The 15,857-nt window shown below is 41.6% G+C and overlaps 1 protein-coding gene across 4 annotated transcripts in view; it reads left to right on the forward strand.

Moving 5' to 3' along the window:
* Positions 1-15,857, forward strand: part of LOC124876431 (protein turtle homolog B-like) — a 211,011-nt gene that overhangs the window by 172,572 nt on the left and 22,582 nt on the right. For all 4 annotated transcript variants that reach the window (XM_047379184.1, XM_047379185.1, XM_047379187.1 and 1 more), the window contains exons 18-19: positions 50-1,681; positions 15,562-15,689. In XM_047379184.1, coding sequence (XP_047235140.1) covers positions 50-1,681; positions 15,562-15,689 — 1,760 coding nt within the window. The remainder of the gene's footprint in view (positions 1-49; positions 1,682-15,561; positions 15,690-15,857) is intronic.

The raw sequence follows: 15,857 nt of genomic DNA on the forward strand, positions 1-15,857 counted from the left end.
TACTGGCTCTTTAAATGTTCTTGTATTTACTTCTGTATTTTTGACGTAGGTCATCTTCAGGAAAGGTGAGTCCTGAGAGCATACATTCAAAGGCATCCCCATCAGAGTCATCTGAAGACAGTCATGACCAGCGTGGAAGGAAACCACCTCCCAGTCCAGGAAAGAAGGAAGACTTATCCTTATACAAGAAGACCAAAAGAGCAATAACAAGCAAGAGGTACATGTCCAAACATGAAGCTGAACCAACAACACCTATTGAACTTATCAGTCGAGGCCCAGATGGACGTTTTGTCATTGATCCTACTGATGCAGAAATGTCAGTCAAGTCCCGGCGTATTGAGGGCTTTCCCTTCGTGGAAGAATCAGACCTTTATCCTGAATTCCGGCAATCAGATGAAGAAAATGACGATCCCAGGCCTCTTCCGCCAGTTATGGCACCACTTCGTCCTCACCAGATTTCCCCACTCTCCAGTCAGGAATCATATCTCCAGCCTCCAGCCTACAGTCCCCGTTTTCACAGGCCCTTTGAAGGTATGACTATCATGGAGAGTAGTCAACTCCAGGCCACAGGACAGATCCGAGGCTCTCTACACCATAGAGCTTTCTATGGCTATCTAGGACCACCTGGAGATCATGATCCCCCACCTCCTTTTTACATGCCTGATACCAGCCCTCTGAGGTCTGTCATGTCCTCTCCTCCATACTTTGCTGAGGGTCCTTTTGCACACCCAATGATTCCCGAAGAAATTGGTGAGGGGGATTTTCCACAATATGCTGTGTCAAGTTTCCCACTTCCTCTGACATTGACCTCTTCCTCGCATTCACCAGAGATTTGGCAGGGACTAGATTTTACCTTTTCAAGTCTGGAGGGGCCTCAGTTTATTTTTCCCCCACACCACCCTTTGCATCCCCGCCATGACCCTTCGTATGCCTCTCCACCTCATGTTCTTCCCCTTAGTGCGTTCCAGCATTCTTCCCTTCCAATGCCTACCTACCCAGCAGTCCTGCCACGTGAGGCCCCAAAGAGTCATACAAGCAAGTCTCCCAGCAAGGCCAGGCCTCATGGCTCCCCAGCCAGGCATTTAGCTATGCAAGAGGCACATTTAGGGCAGCTAAGACCTTCAGGCCATAGTATGGGTGTGCCAGTTTTGTCTTATACTGATCCAATGGCTCATATTGTCCCTAGCACATTCAGTAACCTGGATACACGATGGTTTGAAACCACACCTCGTTTTAGTCCCAGGCAGACTCGTAGGATGGATGGCTTGCATCAGGTGGTTCTTCAACCCTCTCGACTTTCACCTCTTACCCAAAGCCCCCTTAGCTCTCAAGAGGGCTCCCCAGAGATTGTAGTACGCCCACGTCCACGTCCAAGCATAGTGCAGCCTCCCATACCCCCAGGGATGTCTGAGATTACCCTCCTTCCTCCTTCTACAGCCAGCTTTTCAAGGAGATCATCCCCATCCTCGTCACCTGCTCATGGTCAGGGTAGCAGGAGAGCAAGCCCCAGCTACCGTTCCCACATGGCTTTTGCCACCGCTGCAACCAGTTACCCAGCTTCCCAGTCCCCATCGCCACCCATGCCAAGCAGCAGCATATTTGGGCAGATGCCAGCTCATAGAAGAACTGAGGAGGAGATCCTTCCATCTGAGCCCTCTCCACCCCAGTTGTCAGCTTCAGGGTAGGTCTGTTAGGCATGCAGAGAGGGATGCCATTTGTGTCATCTGCCTTAACCCATAATGCTTTAACGTGGGACGTTGCTCTAAAATTTGGCTACCAACGTTCTATCTATCTGTTTTTAAAATTATCAATTGGATCATGGTTTTAAAAGTTGGGTTTTGTTTTATAAGATCGTAAAATAAAAACTATATAACTCTAAGCAAGCTACTTTTTTAAATACATTGGCATTCTGGGATGTTAACTCGCAGTTTTGAGTTTTCCCAATGCTGCTGTTCATCTCAGACATCAAGTTTGAGGTATTCACTCACTGCATCTGTGAGGCACTGTCTCCAAGTTGACCAGCTAAAAAAAGTAAAGCATGTAAATAAAGTAATAAAAGAAAAACACTTCAAACTAATACAAGCAAATAATTAGTTGGATTGGAACGCATTGTATTCATAGACTTCATATAAGACCTAGCTGCAGTCCTTATAGTCAGATATCATTTAAGATCCTAGTTTTTTCCATCTGTATCATGCATTACCCTGCTTTCACTTAACAGGCGGAAACCCATATTATTCATCTAATTAATTCCCTTAAAAAAACACCATTATGCCTAGTTCCAAGCCTTTCAAAGTGCCTTTATTAAGCAGAAGGATGCTTTAAGAAGAGTTCATCTTGGCAGGCCCTGCGGCCCATCCTCAGCCTTTGATTGCATGATCAAATCTACCTTACCTTCCAACCTCTCAGATTGTTCCTACCCACCTTCCTTTTCCCTTTCTATCACTCTTTTTCCACAAACTTTTTAGTCTTACCAGGTCACCCCCAGGTCTGATTACCAAGGAGAGGTTTTTGGGCAAAGTGTGTCACAGGGCCTGTCCGCTTCTCATGTACTGCAATGTCTCCATCATTATGAATTAGGGGCAGTGTGGTGGTTCTTAATGACTCCTGGAGTCTTACCTGCTTTGTTTTTGATTGATCTCAGCTATCTGGGCAGCGTTGTTGTGACCAGGTCCTCTACACCGCAATAGGTAAGGGTTGGATCCATGTCTGAAAGGGGGGGGTTAGCAGGTGGGACTTTTTGATCACCTCGTCCTTTAAAGGGGAATACAAGACTTTGAGTCTTTGTTTGATTTGTTCCTTCTGTCACTCAGTACATGTAATTTGTTTGTGTTTAATTTTTTTCTTTTTGTCAAAGTGGCTATGCATTTTACGTTCTGCAGTCTTAAGTACATTATGCATTCTGATTGACATGCATATGCCATCTGTTATCCGAGAGATCAGGACAAAGAGGTATCAGCAACAGGACTTGGTTCCTTGACATGCTGGAGTTGTTTGTTAATTGACTACAATTACATACAGCAGTCTATCCAATATAATCCTTACCACAGAACAATGTGCCCTATGCTAACACATCACCACGGGTTGTTATTCATACATGTACCAGGTCTTTTTGGAGTTTTGAATCCAACTAAATACTAAGCACTGTTATCATAAGCATTCTGGTTTAACATAATTAGACTCCAAGTGGTTAGAATAATCAGATGGTGGTTTTAGTCCAGCCTTTGCCTTAAGTGACTATCTGCTTCACACCTTCTAAGAAACAGTGTCTTGCAAAAGTACTCATACACCCTTAGCTTGAAGAAAGGAAAAGCAAATATGATGTTCATTTTTTTTTTTACAAAACCTCCTTTGAAAGTGTAGCATGTATGTGGTTTCAACGCCTCAGTCAATAATTTGTCGAATCACCTTGTTCTGCAAGACGTTTGGGATATGGCATTACCTATTTATATTTTTGCCCATTCTTCACCTCTAAGTTGCTTAAGCTCATTCATATTGGATGGTAATCGACTGTGAACAGTATTTTTCAAGTCTTGCCACAGATTTTCAATTGGATTTAGGTTTGGACTTTGCCTGGACTATTCTAAGACACAAATATGCTTTGATCTAAACTATTCCATTGTAGCTCTGGCTGTATGTTCAAGGTTGTTGTACCTTGGCAGATTCTAATGAGGTTTCTTTCAGGATTTCCTTGTATTCAGCTCCATGCATCTTTCTATGACCTCTGACCAACTTGTTTGTTGCTGCTGAAGAAAACCCATTCCCACACCATGATGCTGTTACCACCATGCTTCAAGGAGGAAAAAGGGTCTTCGGGGTGATGTGCATTGTTAGTTGTTCTCCAGACATATTGTTTTGAAGGCAGGCCAGTAAATCCAGTTTTGACCTTATCTGACCAGAGCACCTTCTTCCACATGTTTGCTGTCTGCTACATGGCTTTTGCCAAATTTCAAACAAGAGTTCATTTGGCTATCTTTCAACACTGGCTTTTTATCTTGCCACTCCACCAGAAACACCAGTAATAGTTGTCCTGAGTTGTCCTAGAGGATTTCCTTAGCTCCTTTGGGGATACCAAAGGCCTCCTGGCTGCTTCTCTGATTAATGTTGTATTGCCTGGCCTGTCAGTTGCGGTGGACAGCCCTGCCTTAGTAAGTTTTCGGTTTTGACATACTTTTTCCACTTTCAATATTGTTTTCTAACTCTGCTTTAAACGTCTTCACAACTTTCTCCATGGCCTTTGTGCTGTGTTTCTTGGTCTTTATGATGCTGTTTGTTCTCTAATGTTCTCTAACAAACCTCTAAGGCTTTCACAGAACAGCTGCTCACTAATTAGGTGACCTTTGAAGACACTGCACTGGTTGTGTTGGATTTTATTAAAGGACTCAGAGTAAGGGGGCTAATTACTACTGCACATTACTCTTTTTAGATTGTTGATTTTATTTATTTTATTCAGATTTTTATTTGTAAAAATATCTAAATCCATTTAATCTTTTCTTTTCACAATTGTCTCCTACTTTGTGTATACAGGTCCTTCTCAAAATATTAGCATATTGTGATAAAGTTCATTATTTTCCATAATGTCATGATGAAAATTTAACATTCATATATTTTAGATTCATTGCACACTAACTGAAATATTTCAGGTCTTTTACTGTCTTAATACGGATGATTTTGGCATACAGCTCATGAAAACCCAAAATTCCTATCTCACAAAATTAGCATATCATTAAAAGGGTCTCTAAACGAGCTATGAACCTAATCATCTGAATCAACGAGTTAACTCTAAACACCTGCAAAAGATTCCTGAGGCCTTTAAAACTCCCAGCCTGATTCATCACTCAAAACCCCAATCATGGGTAAGACTGCCGACCTGACTGCTGTCCAGAAGGCCACTATTGACACCCTCTAGCAAGAAGGTAAGACACAGGAAGAAATTTCTGAACGAATAGGTGTTCCCAGAGTGCTGTATCAAGGCACCTCAGTGGGAAGTCTGTGGGAAGGAAAAAGTGTGGCAGAAAACGCTGCACAACAAGAAGAGGTGACCGGACCCTAAGGAAGATTGTGGAGAAGGGCCGATTCCAGACCTTGGGGGACCTGCGGAAGCAGTGGACTGAGTCTGGAGTAGAAACATCCAGAGCCACCGTGCACAGGCGTGTGCAGGAAATGGGCTACAGGTGCCGCATTCCCCAGGTCAAGCCACTTTTGAACCAGAAACAGCAGCAGAAGCGCCTGACCTGGGCTACAGAGAAGCAGCACTGGACTGTTGCTCAGTGGTCCAAAGTAATTTTTTCGGATGAAAGCAAATCAAATTCTGCATATCATTCGGAAATCAAGGTGCCAGAGTCTGGAGGAAGACTGGGGAGAAGGAAATGCCAAAATGCCAGAAGTCCAGTGTCAAGTACCAACAGTCAGTGATGGTCTGGGGTGCCGTGTCAGCTGCTGGTGTTGGTCCACTGTGTTTTATCAAGGGCAGGGTCAATGCAGCTAGCTATCAGGAGATTTTAGAGCACTTCATGCTTCCATCTGCTGAAAAGCTTTATGGAGATGAAGATTTCATTTTTCAGCACGACCTGGCACCTGCTCACAGTGCCAAAACCACTGGTAAATGGTTTACTGACCATGGTATCACTGCTCAATTGGCCTGCCAACTCTCCTGACCTGAACCCCATAGAGAATCTGTGGGATATTGTGAAGAGAACGTTGAGAGACTCAAGACCCAACACTCTGGATGAGCTAAAGGCCGCTATCGAAGCATCCTGGGCCTCCATAAGACCTCAGCAGTGCCACAGGCTGATTGCCTCCATGCCACGCCGCATTGAAGCAGTCATTTCTGCAAAAGGATTCCCGACCAAGTATTGAGTGCATAACTGTACATGATTATTTGAAGGTTGATGTTTTTTGTATTAAAAACACTTTTCTTTTATTGGTGGGATGAAATATGCTAATTTTGTGAGATAGGAATTTTGGGTTTTCATGAGCTGTATGCCAAAATCATCCGTATTAAGACAATAAAAGACCTGAAATATTTCAGTTAGTGTGCAATGAATCTAAAATATATGAATGTTAAATTTTCATCATGACATTATGGAAAATAATGAACTTTATCACAATATGCTAATATTTTGAGAAGGAGCTGTATAGCAGAAATTTGCAACTGTATCACGTATAATAAAAAAAATACATTCAGGTTTATGTTGTAATGTATAGAAAAGTTCAAGAGGTATGAATACTTTTGCAAGGCAATGGAGTGGTGTGTTAAGGTTTGTAAAGATAAATGTTTTTTTAGCGTCACATTTGTTTATTTATATTTTATTTATATATTTTAGATTTATGTCACAGATATCTTTATGAACCTTAGTAAGTCATAGTTGGTTAATATCTGATTAGTCTTCAGTTAATATGGCAGCAACTCAGTTCCATCAAGTAAGAGACTAACAAGTCACTCCTTTAATTTGTCTGTGCTATGAGTAGCTGCTTATAAATCTGGCTTATGACTTTAACCACTTCCCTGAGCCATGTAGCAAGTGAATAGGCAAATATCTTTTCACAATGGACATCTATTTCAAGAGAGAGCATAATTCACTCTTAACTGCTGAAATCTTGAAATTGCTTTGCTACAAAATGCATGGTGAACACCCAGCAAAAGAAGACAAAAACTGCATGTCAAGAACATAGTTGAATGTCGCCCTCATTTCGTCTTCTTTCCTTTACCCCTTTAGTCTACCATTTCCTTAATTGAACAATCTTAACCAGGATGGAATCAATTATAGTTTGATCTTGTCAAGTCTATTATTTGCAGAAGCTGAGTAAACTGATTCCTAAGCCTTGGGTTTTCTTTCCTGTTTGACCCATCCCTATAAAACATACTGATTGTTGTGACTTTAGCTTCTTTCAGATAGATTGGCAATAAACACAACAACAAACTCCCCATTATGGATCTGTGTCCTTTCCTATCATAAAAATGATCTGCCTTAGATACGTGGCATTTTCAGATCATGCAGTTGTGGCTACAGAATCAAAGGGGCGTGGCCTACAACTCGCAGGATCATCTGTGTAAAACATGCAAGATTATCCTTCTGGGAACCCACACACACAGTGCTCATGTAGGCTTTCTGAATGCATTCAGTACCTTAAATAAAAACAAAGAGGGTGTGTGCCACTCTCAGCATGTTATTATTTGCATCAACATCTACAAGATCTCTGCTCTGTGTGCACCGCAGACAGTGCTGCTGCAGCCGCTGCTACTAATTGGCTTTATGTCATATCACTACATCGCACTCGTTCTGCAGTCCCATATTACCTCTTTCAGATCATAGTGGTTACAGGTTATGACTACTTCTTGAGGTGGATCATGGGTGCAGTCTTGGTGGGTTAAATGTACCCCCCGATTCTGTGCTGGAACTTTTCCATTGATTGCTTAGCATTATAAACACATATATATGTGGAAATCAGGAAATGAAAGGATGATCTGAAAGGGGCTTTAGGTTAAGGGTCACAAAAGAGCTATGGTACAGTGGTAGAGGGCATTGACTGCAATGTACAGTGTAGACTTCAGCACATTAAAGTGAGCCTCCCAACTCATTTAAGGTTTAACATTTATCAACTTATTTAAAACAGAACCATCTGCTCCCAGTATTTCCTGCTGTTGCCTTTGCTAGTTTTGGGATATAAAGTTTGCAAAATAATCTGCTTTGAAACACCAGCCTTATCAACACTGTGTTCCTTCCAGGAGCCAGACAGACAACCTAGCATGTTGTCACAGTGATCACATCTTTTATTCCAAAAATATCAAGCATAATCCTTAAAACCCGAAAGATGACATAGTGCGGTTTCTGCAAAGACTAAGGTGGGATTGCTGAATCAGACTATTCATTGTCTATTGATTTCTTTAAAGAGTGCTAAAATGTTGACTCTTCAGTTTTTTAGAAGGACTACACACGTGCAATTAAATATATGCAGGTTATGAAACAATATAGGTCAGCAGTTTTCAGGTTTGAAGTATTTTCACAAATAACATAGATGGATAACAAGACATATCATAATGAATACGATCATTTTAATAATGATAATATTTTTGTTCACTACATATATTAGATCACATATTTTCTACAACAACTCTAAAGGGCCTTTCAGACAGGACGCAGTTTGCGTTGTGCTTGCCGCTGGGTTCAGTGCAGTTGTGCCACGCGCCACGTGGGCTGTTCGCCCCAAGGCACTCTGCTGGCTGGATTGGCGGCACCATTCAATTGATGTCAGTAGCAAACATGTATGCAGCAAGGAAGATGAGGCTGTGGATTCATGAAACCTTCAGGTCCAGAGAGAAGCTTGGGGAGTTCAGGCTGTTGAAAGAGCTCCGTTTTCACAGCATCAGTTTTCATTGCCTAACCTAAAATAAGCTGTCTGACTTAAAACACACCTGACATGCCTAGTTGGCAGGAAATTTGTTTCCATGCTGCTGAGTTTTTCTCAATGTCCCTGTACAGTCTCGAACTTGTGTCAAAAATGTCAGGTAATTCAGAAACGCGCAATATCAACTTCTCCATTTTGCTTTCTGTTCTTTCCCGCTGATGACTCTGTTTCAACAGTGTATTCGTCACTGCAGTCGCAGTGCTTGGTAACCAACAACAAATGATGTTAGAGCCAGGCTTAAACCTACTGAGTTAGTATAATTTTTTCCCACTAATTTTTAAATCAAACCATAAGAACACTGAGCTCAGCTTCAGGAAAAGTTGATTAGCACTAAAATAACAGCACCTCACTGTCTTTCATCTTCCAACTGCTTGTAGGTCAGTATACAAAAACATTTGCATTTGCAGTATCGCCATCTGGTGTCTAAAAATCCTGCTTAAAATGACTTATTTAATTCAATTCAAAAATACTTTATTAATCCCAATGGGAAATTAAATGTTGTTGTAGCTCATATTATGCAGGTTTCTTCAAAGAGCCGTTGTAGATGCTGATGGCTGTGGGCAGGAAGGGTCTCCTGTAGCGCTCCGTCTTACAGCAGATCTGAAGATGCCTCTGACTGAAGACACTGTTGTTGTAGGACAGTCTCATGAAGAGGATGCACAGGGTTCTCCATAATGTTCTTCTCTTCATGAAGAATCCTTCTTTGCACAATGATCTCCAGAGGTTCCAGAGGAGTCCTCAGAACAGAACCAGCCTTCTTTATCAGCTTGTTGAGCTTTTTTAAGTCCCTGGCTCTGATGCTGCTTCCCCAGGAGATGATGGCAGAAGAAATCAGACTTATAGAAGATTTGCAACATCTTGCTGCAAACACCAGAGGACCTAAGCTTCCTCAAGAAGTACAGTCTGCTCTGTCCCTTCTTGTAGACGGCTTCACAGTTGCATCTCCACTCCAGTCTGTTGTCCAGGTGAACACCGAGGTATTTATACTCCTCCACCAACTCCACTTCTTCTCCCATGATGGAAATAGTGTTTGACTTATTCCTGTTTCTCTTAAAATCTACAGTCATCTCCAGGTCCTTCAGGTCACTGGTGATTCAGGGTTTGTTATTGGGGAAGCATCTCACGATTCTGGTAGGGATGGTGTTATCCAGACAGAAAGTTATATAGTCGGTTACACAGTCAGTCATGGCATTGATGTCCTCTCCATGTGGCTGACAGTGCGTCCCAGTCTGTAGCCTCAAAGCAACCTTGCAGGGCTTCTTCAGCTTCCTGTGACCATTTTCTCACAGTCCTCTTTATTACAGGTTGTATCTGAACAAGGGGCTTATATTTCGAGCAGAGAAAAACGAGATTGTGATCTGATTTGTCTAGAGGAGGTCTTGCTGTAGAGATGTATGAGTCCTTGACATTTGCATAAAACAAATCCAACGTTTTTCTTTTCCTCTGGTAGAGCAGCTGACAAACGCTTGAAACGTTGGAAGTGTAGCAGAGAGTGAAGCATGGTTAAAATCACCAGAAATTGCCACAAAAACATTGGGGTTTTTTTGGTCTATAGCTTAGCAACAACTGAGCTGATGGCATCACATGCAGTGTTGGCAACAGCGGAAGGTGGAACGTAAATTCAATTCAATTCAGAAATACTTTATTAATCTCAAAGGGAAATTAAATGTTGTTGTAGCCCATTATGAGGGTTTCCTCAAAGAGCCGTTGAAGATGCTGATGGCTGTGGGCAGGAAGGATCTCCTGTAGCGCTCCGTCTTACAGCACATCTGAAGAAGCCTCCGACTGAAGACACTCATAGAATTATAGAAAATTCAAATACAAAAAACAATTAACACCAATCCATCAGAGATAGGATAGACACAGGTAGAAACTGGTGTAGATTTGCTCAAAATATAATAACAAAATAATACCAATAAATCTGTCATTAATAATTCAATTAAATTCAAAATTACTTTATTGTTGTTGTAGGACAGTCTCATGAAGAGGATGGTCAGGGTTCTCCATAATGTTCTTCATTTTATAAATAATCCGTCTTTCCACAATGATCTCCGGAGGTTCCAGAGGAGTCCTCAGAACAGAACCAGCCTTTTTTATCAGCTTGTTGAGCTTTTGTAAGTCCCTGGCTCTGATGCTGCTTCCCCAGCAGATGATGGCAGAAGAGATCACACTTTCCACAACAGACTTATAGAAGATATGCAGCACCTTGCTGCAAACACCAAAGGACCTAAGCTTCCTCAAGAAGTACAGTCTGCTCTGTCCCTTCTTGTAGACGAGTACTGCCAGTCCACCTCCTTTACATTTGCCGCTCCTCTTTAAATCTCTGTCTGCTCGTATGGTTAAAAAGCCTGGGAGAGAGACACTGGAGTCGGGGATATAATCCTGCAGCCATGTCTCAGTAAAACACATAATACTGCATGCCCTGTACTCTGGCTGGGTCCTTTGTAGGGCTTGGAGTTCATCCAACTTGTTTCCCAACCATCTCACATTGCCCATCATGATCGACGGAAGAGATGGTTTGAACTTCCTCCTTCTCTCTCTTCTCTTAGCTCCTGCTCTGCATCCACGGCGTCTCCTTTTCAACTCATCAGGGATTTGGGGTTGTAGTTGAAGTATTATTTGAGCTTTTGAGATATTGATCAGCTGCTCCCGGTTGTAAGAAACAACCCCGTTGCCATGGCAATGCATCATAACAAATGTCCAAAAGTAGAAAAGTATTAGGAAAAATTCTCCAAGCTGCACAGCATCTGACAACGGAGAGGACAGTCGTCCAAAAAAAATCAACTGTATCCACCACAAGAGGAAGAGTTCCCAAAAAAGAATAAATCAGATTCAAAAGTAACAGAGCTACTCCAACCTGCTGCCACCTTGAGCGGCACAATTCTAGAATGTAACACAATGTGTAACACTCCCTTACCACTTGCTTACAAATACTGATCAGGAATCAGAAATGCAGTTCCATAGTGTAAGGAGAATTCACATGTAGAGGCTGGTATTGAAAACAGTATTTCTAAGTTAGACTTCTTTGCCCGTATTTACAAAGAATCCTAAGACTAAAAGTAGCTCTTAGTGATCTAAGATTAATTTTAGAATTTCTCCCTCAGTAAGATAAACGTTATTGACGAAGCATCTTAGGCTTTAAGAGAACTCCTAAGGTGAGGAAATGTTAAGAGTAGTTAGGAGGAGTTTTAGTGTTTCCTGACTCGCTCCTCCAAAACACCCCAAAGTGGCTCAATAATATTTAGATCTGGTGACTGTACAGGCCATGGGAGAAGTTCAACTTCACTTTCATGTTCATCAAACCAATCTTTCACCAGTCTTGCTGTGTGTATTGGTGCATTGTCATCCTGATACACGGCACCGCCTTCAGGATACAATGTTTGAACTATTGGATGCACATGGTCCTCAACAATGGTCCGGTAGTCCTTGGCAGTGACGCGCCCATCTAGCACAAGTATTGGGCCAAGGGAATGCCATGATATGGCAGCCCAAACCATCACTGATCCACCCCCATGCTTCACTCTGGGCATGCAACAGTCTGGGTGGTACGCTTCTTTGGGGCTTCTCCACACCGTAACTCTCCCGGATGTGGGGAAAACAGTAAAGGTGGACTCATCAGAGAACAATACATGTTTCACATTATCCACAGCCCAAGATTTGCGCTCCTTGCACCATTGAAACCGACGTTGGGCATTGGCATGAGTGACCAAAGGTTTGGTTATAGCAGCCCGGCCGTGTATATTGACCCTGTGGAGCTCCCGACGGACAGTTCTGGTGGAAACAGGAGAGTTGAGGTGCACATTTAATTCTGCCATAATTTGAGCAGCCGTGGTTTTATGTTTTTTGGATACAATCTGGGTTAGCACCCAAACATCCCTTTCAGACAGCTTCCTCTTGCGTCCACAGTTAATCCTGTTGGATGTGGTTCATCCTTCTTGGTGGTATGCTGACATTACCCTGGATACCGTGGCTCTTGATACATCAAAAAGACTTGCTATCTTGGTCACAGATGCGCCAGCAAGAGGTGCACCAACAATTTGTCCTCTTTTGAACTCTGGTATGTCACCCATAATGTGTGCATTTCAATATTTTGAGCAAAATTGTGCTCTTAACCTGCTAATTGAACCTTCACACTCTGCTCTTACTGGTGCAATGTGCAATCAATGAAGACTGGCTACCAGGCTGGTCCAATTTAGCCATGAAACCTCCCACACTAAAATGACAGGTGTTTCAGTTTCATTGTCCAACCACTGTATATATTAATATATATAGGGCCAGTGGTGCCAGTTGGTAGCACTGTTGCCTTGCAGCAAGAAGGTCCTGGGTTCGACTCCCGGGGCCAGGGGTATTTCGACCTGTCCAGGGTGTACCCCGCCTCCCGCCCATAGACTGCTGGAGATAGGCACCAGCTTCCCTGCGACCCACGACACATACATACAAACTCTAGACAACAGTACAATAACTTAAGCACTATATACATATAATGAAGATGTAAATGAGGTGAAGTATTTGCTTATTGTACATGATGATGTCAGCAGCCTAAGCCTAAATGGTCATCTACAACGCTCCCCATCTGTGGAGAAGTTCGCTGGTGTGCTGCAGTCTCCTCTCTAGTTTGATTGCAGCAGGCACCAGCACTGCTCACATTTCAGGCTGGTGCTCTCTTCTCCTCCACCAGCAGGCTCTACTCCTCTGTTCAGTTCGGCTTCTCCACCTTTTTTTCTTCGTGTAGTTTTGGTCATTTTACCAAACTAAACCTCATTAAACAAGAAGGAGATCACAATAAAATGCAGAATTTTCAAACATGTTGATGCTGTGTGACAGTTAATTTAATTTTGCTAAGTTCATCATCATTATTTACACATTTCTAAATCCAGTTTAAATTCTATCATTGGTTAATTTTTCGCCATTGATTACTTGGAGTGCATTAGTTTTATTTTTTGTTTCGTTTACCAACCAATCACAGCTCTTAGAAGACAGCGTCACTCGGGTAAACCACACCTCCTCACTAAGTTAGGAATTTCTGTAGTCTCCTCACTCAGAGTCACTCTCAGCAGCGAACCTAATGACTCTTAAGCCAGGACTTTTTGGCAGTACTTTTTTGGCTAAGATAGAAGCTCTCTGAGAGGACTCCGAGAATTTTTGTAAATACAGGCCCTGGTATGTAGACATCTGTTTGCAGGTATAATAAGACAGTGACTTTTGCTGTTTCCCTGCACTATGATCATCTGCAGAAACTCAGTACAACAAAGGGAGGGTCAAACATTTAGCAGAAGAGACATTTTTATTCACAAAATGGCATGACTTTGAGCTGGCTGTCTGGATATGGAAAAACCTGAACAACTGAAACCCTTTAGTTGGAAAACCCATGAGAACGTTTTCATTTTATTGTTAAAAATCCTTAAATATTTTAAATGTTAAATATGTTAGGCATTTGGAATATTTAATTTCCCTTTGGAATTAATATAATATTTTTGATTTGAATTGAACTTATGAAACACTGTACATTTAAACGTTTACTCTTAAAATACTGCATAAATAATCGTAGCGTAGATTGGTGTGGCCGTTTTTAGGTATGGGCCAATGGGGTCGTTACTTTAGCTCACAATATTTTTTCATTTTACATTTCCCAACTGTGAAGTAGGAAGGGTGTTGCTTTTTGTTGGCAGTGATGATGCACATTTATAACATTTATAACTCTCAACTAAGTTTAAGAAGTTTTTCAGTTTTTGTGTTGAAAATGCAGACACATTTTCCCAGATTTTGAAAAGCTATTGAGCAAATGAAGTCTAGATCAGCAATCACCCCATGCATCTGTTGAGCCCAACAACTGAGACTTATTGTTGGTTGACACATGGATGTACATAATGCTATGCATATAGCAACTGTGCATTCGAACTTGTAAGCTTGGACTGCAGAACAGATTTCTCTGTGTCCTGCCATAGATACTTACCAACTTGATTTTATTCTAAGGAACAAATATTTTGCAGAAGTCGGGCACTTAAGGGGTCAACAATACCCTACTAATAGACCGAAATGCCCAATGAAGTGCTTTTGAATGTATTCCCCTTTAAAGTCATGTTCCATGTGCAAACTGCCATGCATGCCATTGCTAAATATTGCTTCTCCGTTTCAAAACTAAAACAATTATATGGAAAGAATCTTGTTATATTTGTTGTCCTGGTGCTTCGCATTTCTTTGGCTTATTTTTCATGATGTGACTGTTCCTGAGTAGTCATTTTCCCCTTCCGCCATCTCTCCCCCTGTCAGCATGGTGAAGCCCATTGTAGACAGTATCCATGTCTATGAACACATATTGATGATGCTTTGTCGCTCAGCTGTGATTCTCCCCCTCTACTAACAACATTTGGTTTCTCTCCGCAGCCACGGTGGGAAGATGTCCTCTTTGCAATGCTAATCCTTTTCTGTGTGTTTGTGGCAGAAATCTGTGGGCTGCCATATTCTATGTGCCTCCATTAACAGGAGGAAGTTGATGAATATATACTAAACAAGAAAGCCTATATACAACTGTTATTTTCGGAGTGGCGTTGCTTCATCCACACAGTAAATATCCAATTAGAAACTCTTTCATACATTTTGTAATTAATATTTCTCATTATTGAAAATCTCCTGGAATAATTTTCCTCTGAAACCAACAGTTGAAGGCCCGTTTAAATGTTGTATTTATGTATACTTGGTAAAGCATCATTCAGTGATCTAATCTTCACTATAAGGGGTCCATTGGTGATTTAAGTTAGGAAATACTTTGCTTTACTTGGATATATATTGTTTGTATAAATATGAGCAAAATATTGATTATACTATTCAATGAAAATAATATTTCAAGATGCATCAAATTAATGTATATTTAAATTTAACCAGAGTTTTCATAATAAATTAAATATATTTGCTTTATTCCATATGATGTTCAAGATTGTAAATGTTGTAAAGCTAATCTTTTACTGGATCTTAAACTAAACTTATTGAAGTAACTCATATTGACCCTTTGGTAATGTGTTGCACCGTTTTATAGCTTAAGTAGTGCTGGGGGGCGGGGAGTGTTGTGCTCTCCTTAATGCACAAACACACTGTTGACCACAATCGGCCTAGAGTTACCCGTGTGTTTTCCCTTTCTCTGTTCGCTTCATTTAGAAAACGTCGAGGTGCGTCGAGCGCCCATTTGGGGTCTGAGAGGAGTGATGCACTGAGATACCAGCGTGTTAAAAAGGCGAAGAAAATGACGATGAACAACAACAACTCCAAGACCAGAAAGAAAGCAGGTATGCACCATTTTCCTCACCCAATAAGGGTAACTAAAGGACATCATGGTGACTGGTCAAATACAAAACCACACAGTAGAACCGAAAACTAGCAACTAGACACGAGATATTCCAGGTTCAGACAAAATGAGGTAAAGCCAAGAAAGACGAACAAGTACAGCAGTTTTC

Source organism: Girardinichthys multiradiatus, chromosome 11, assembly GCF_021462225.1.
Source record: "Girardinichthys multiradiatus isolate DD_20200921_A chromosome 11, DD_fGirMul_XY1, whole genome shotgun sequence".
In the NCBI taxonomy this organism is placed as follows: domain Eukaryota; kingdom Metazoa; phylum Chordata; class Actinopteri; order Cyprinodontiformes; family Goodeidae; genus Girardinichthys; species Girardinichthys multiradiatus.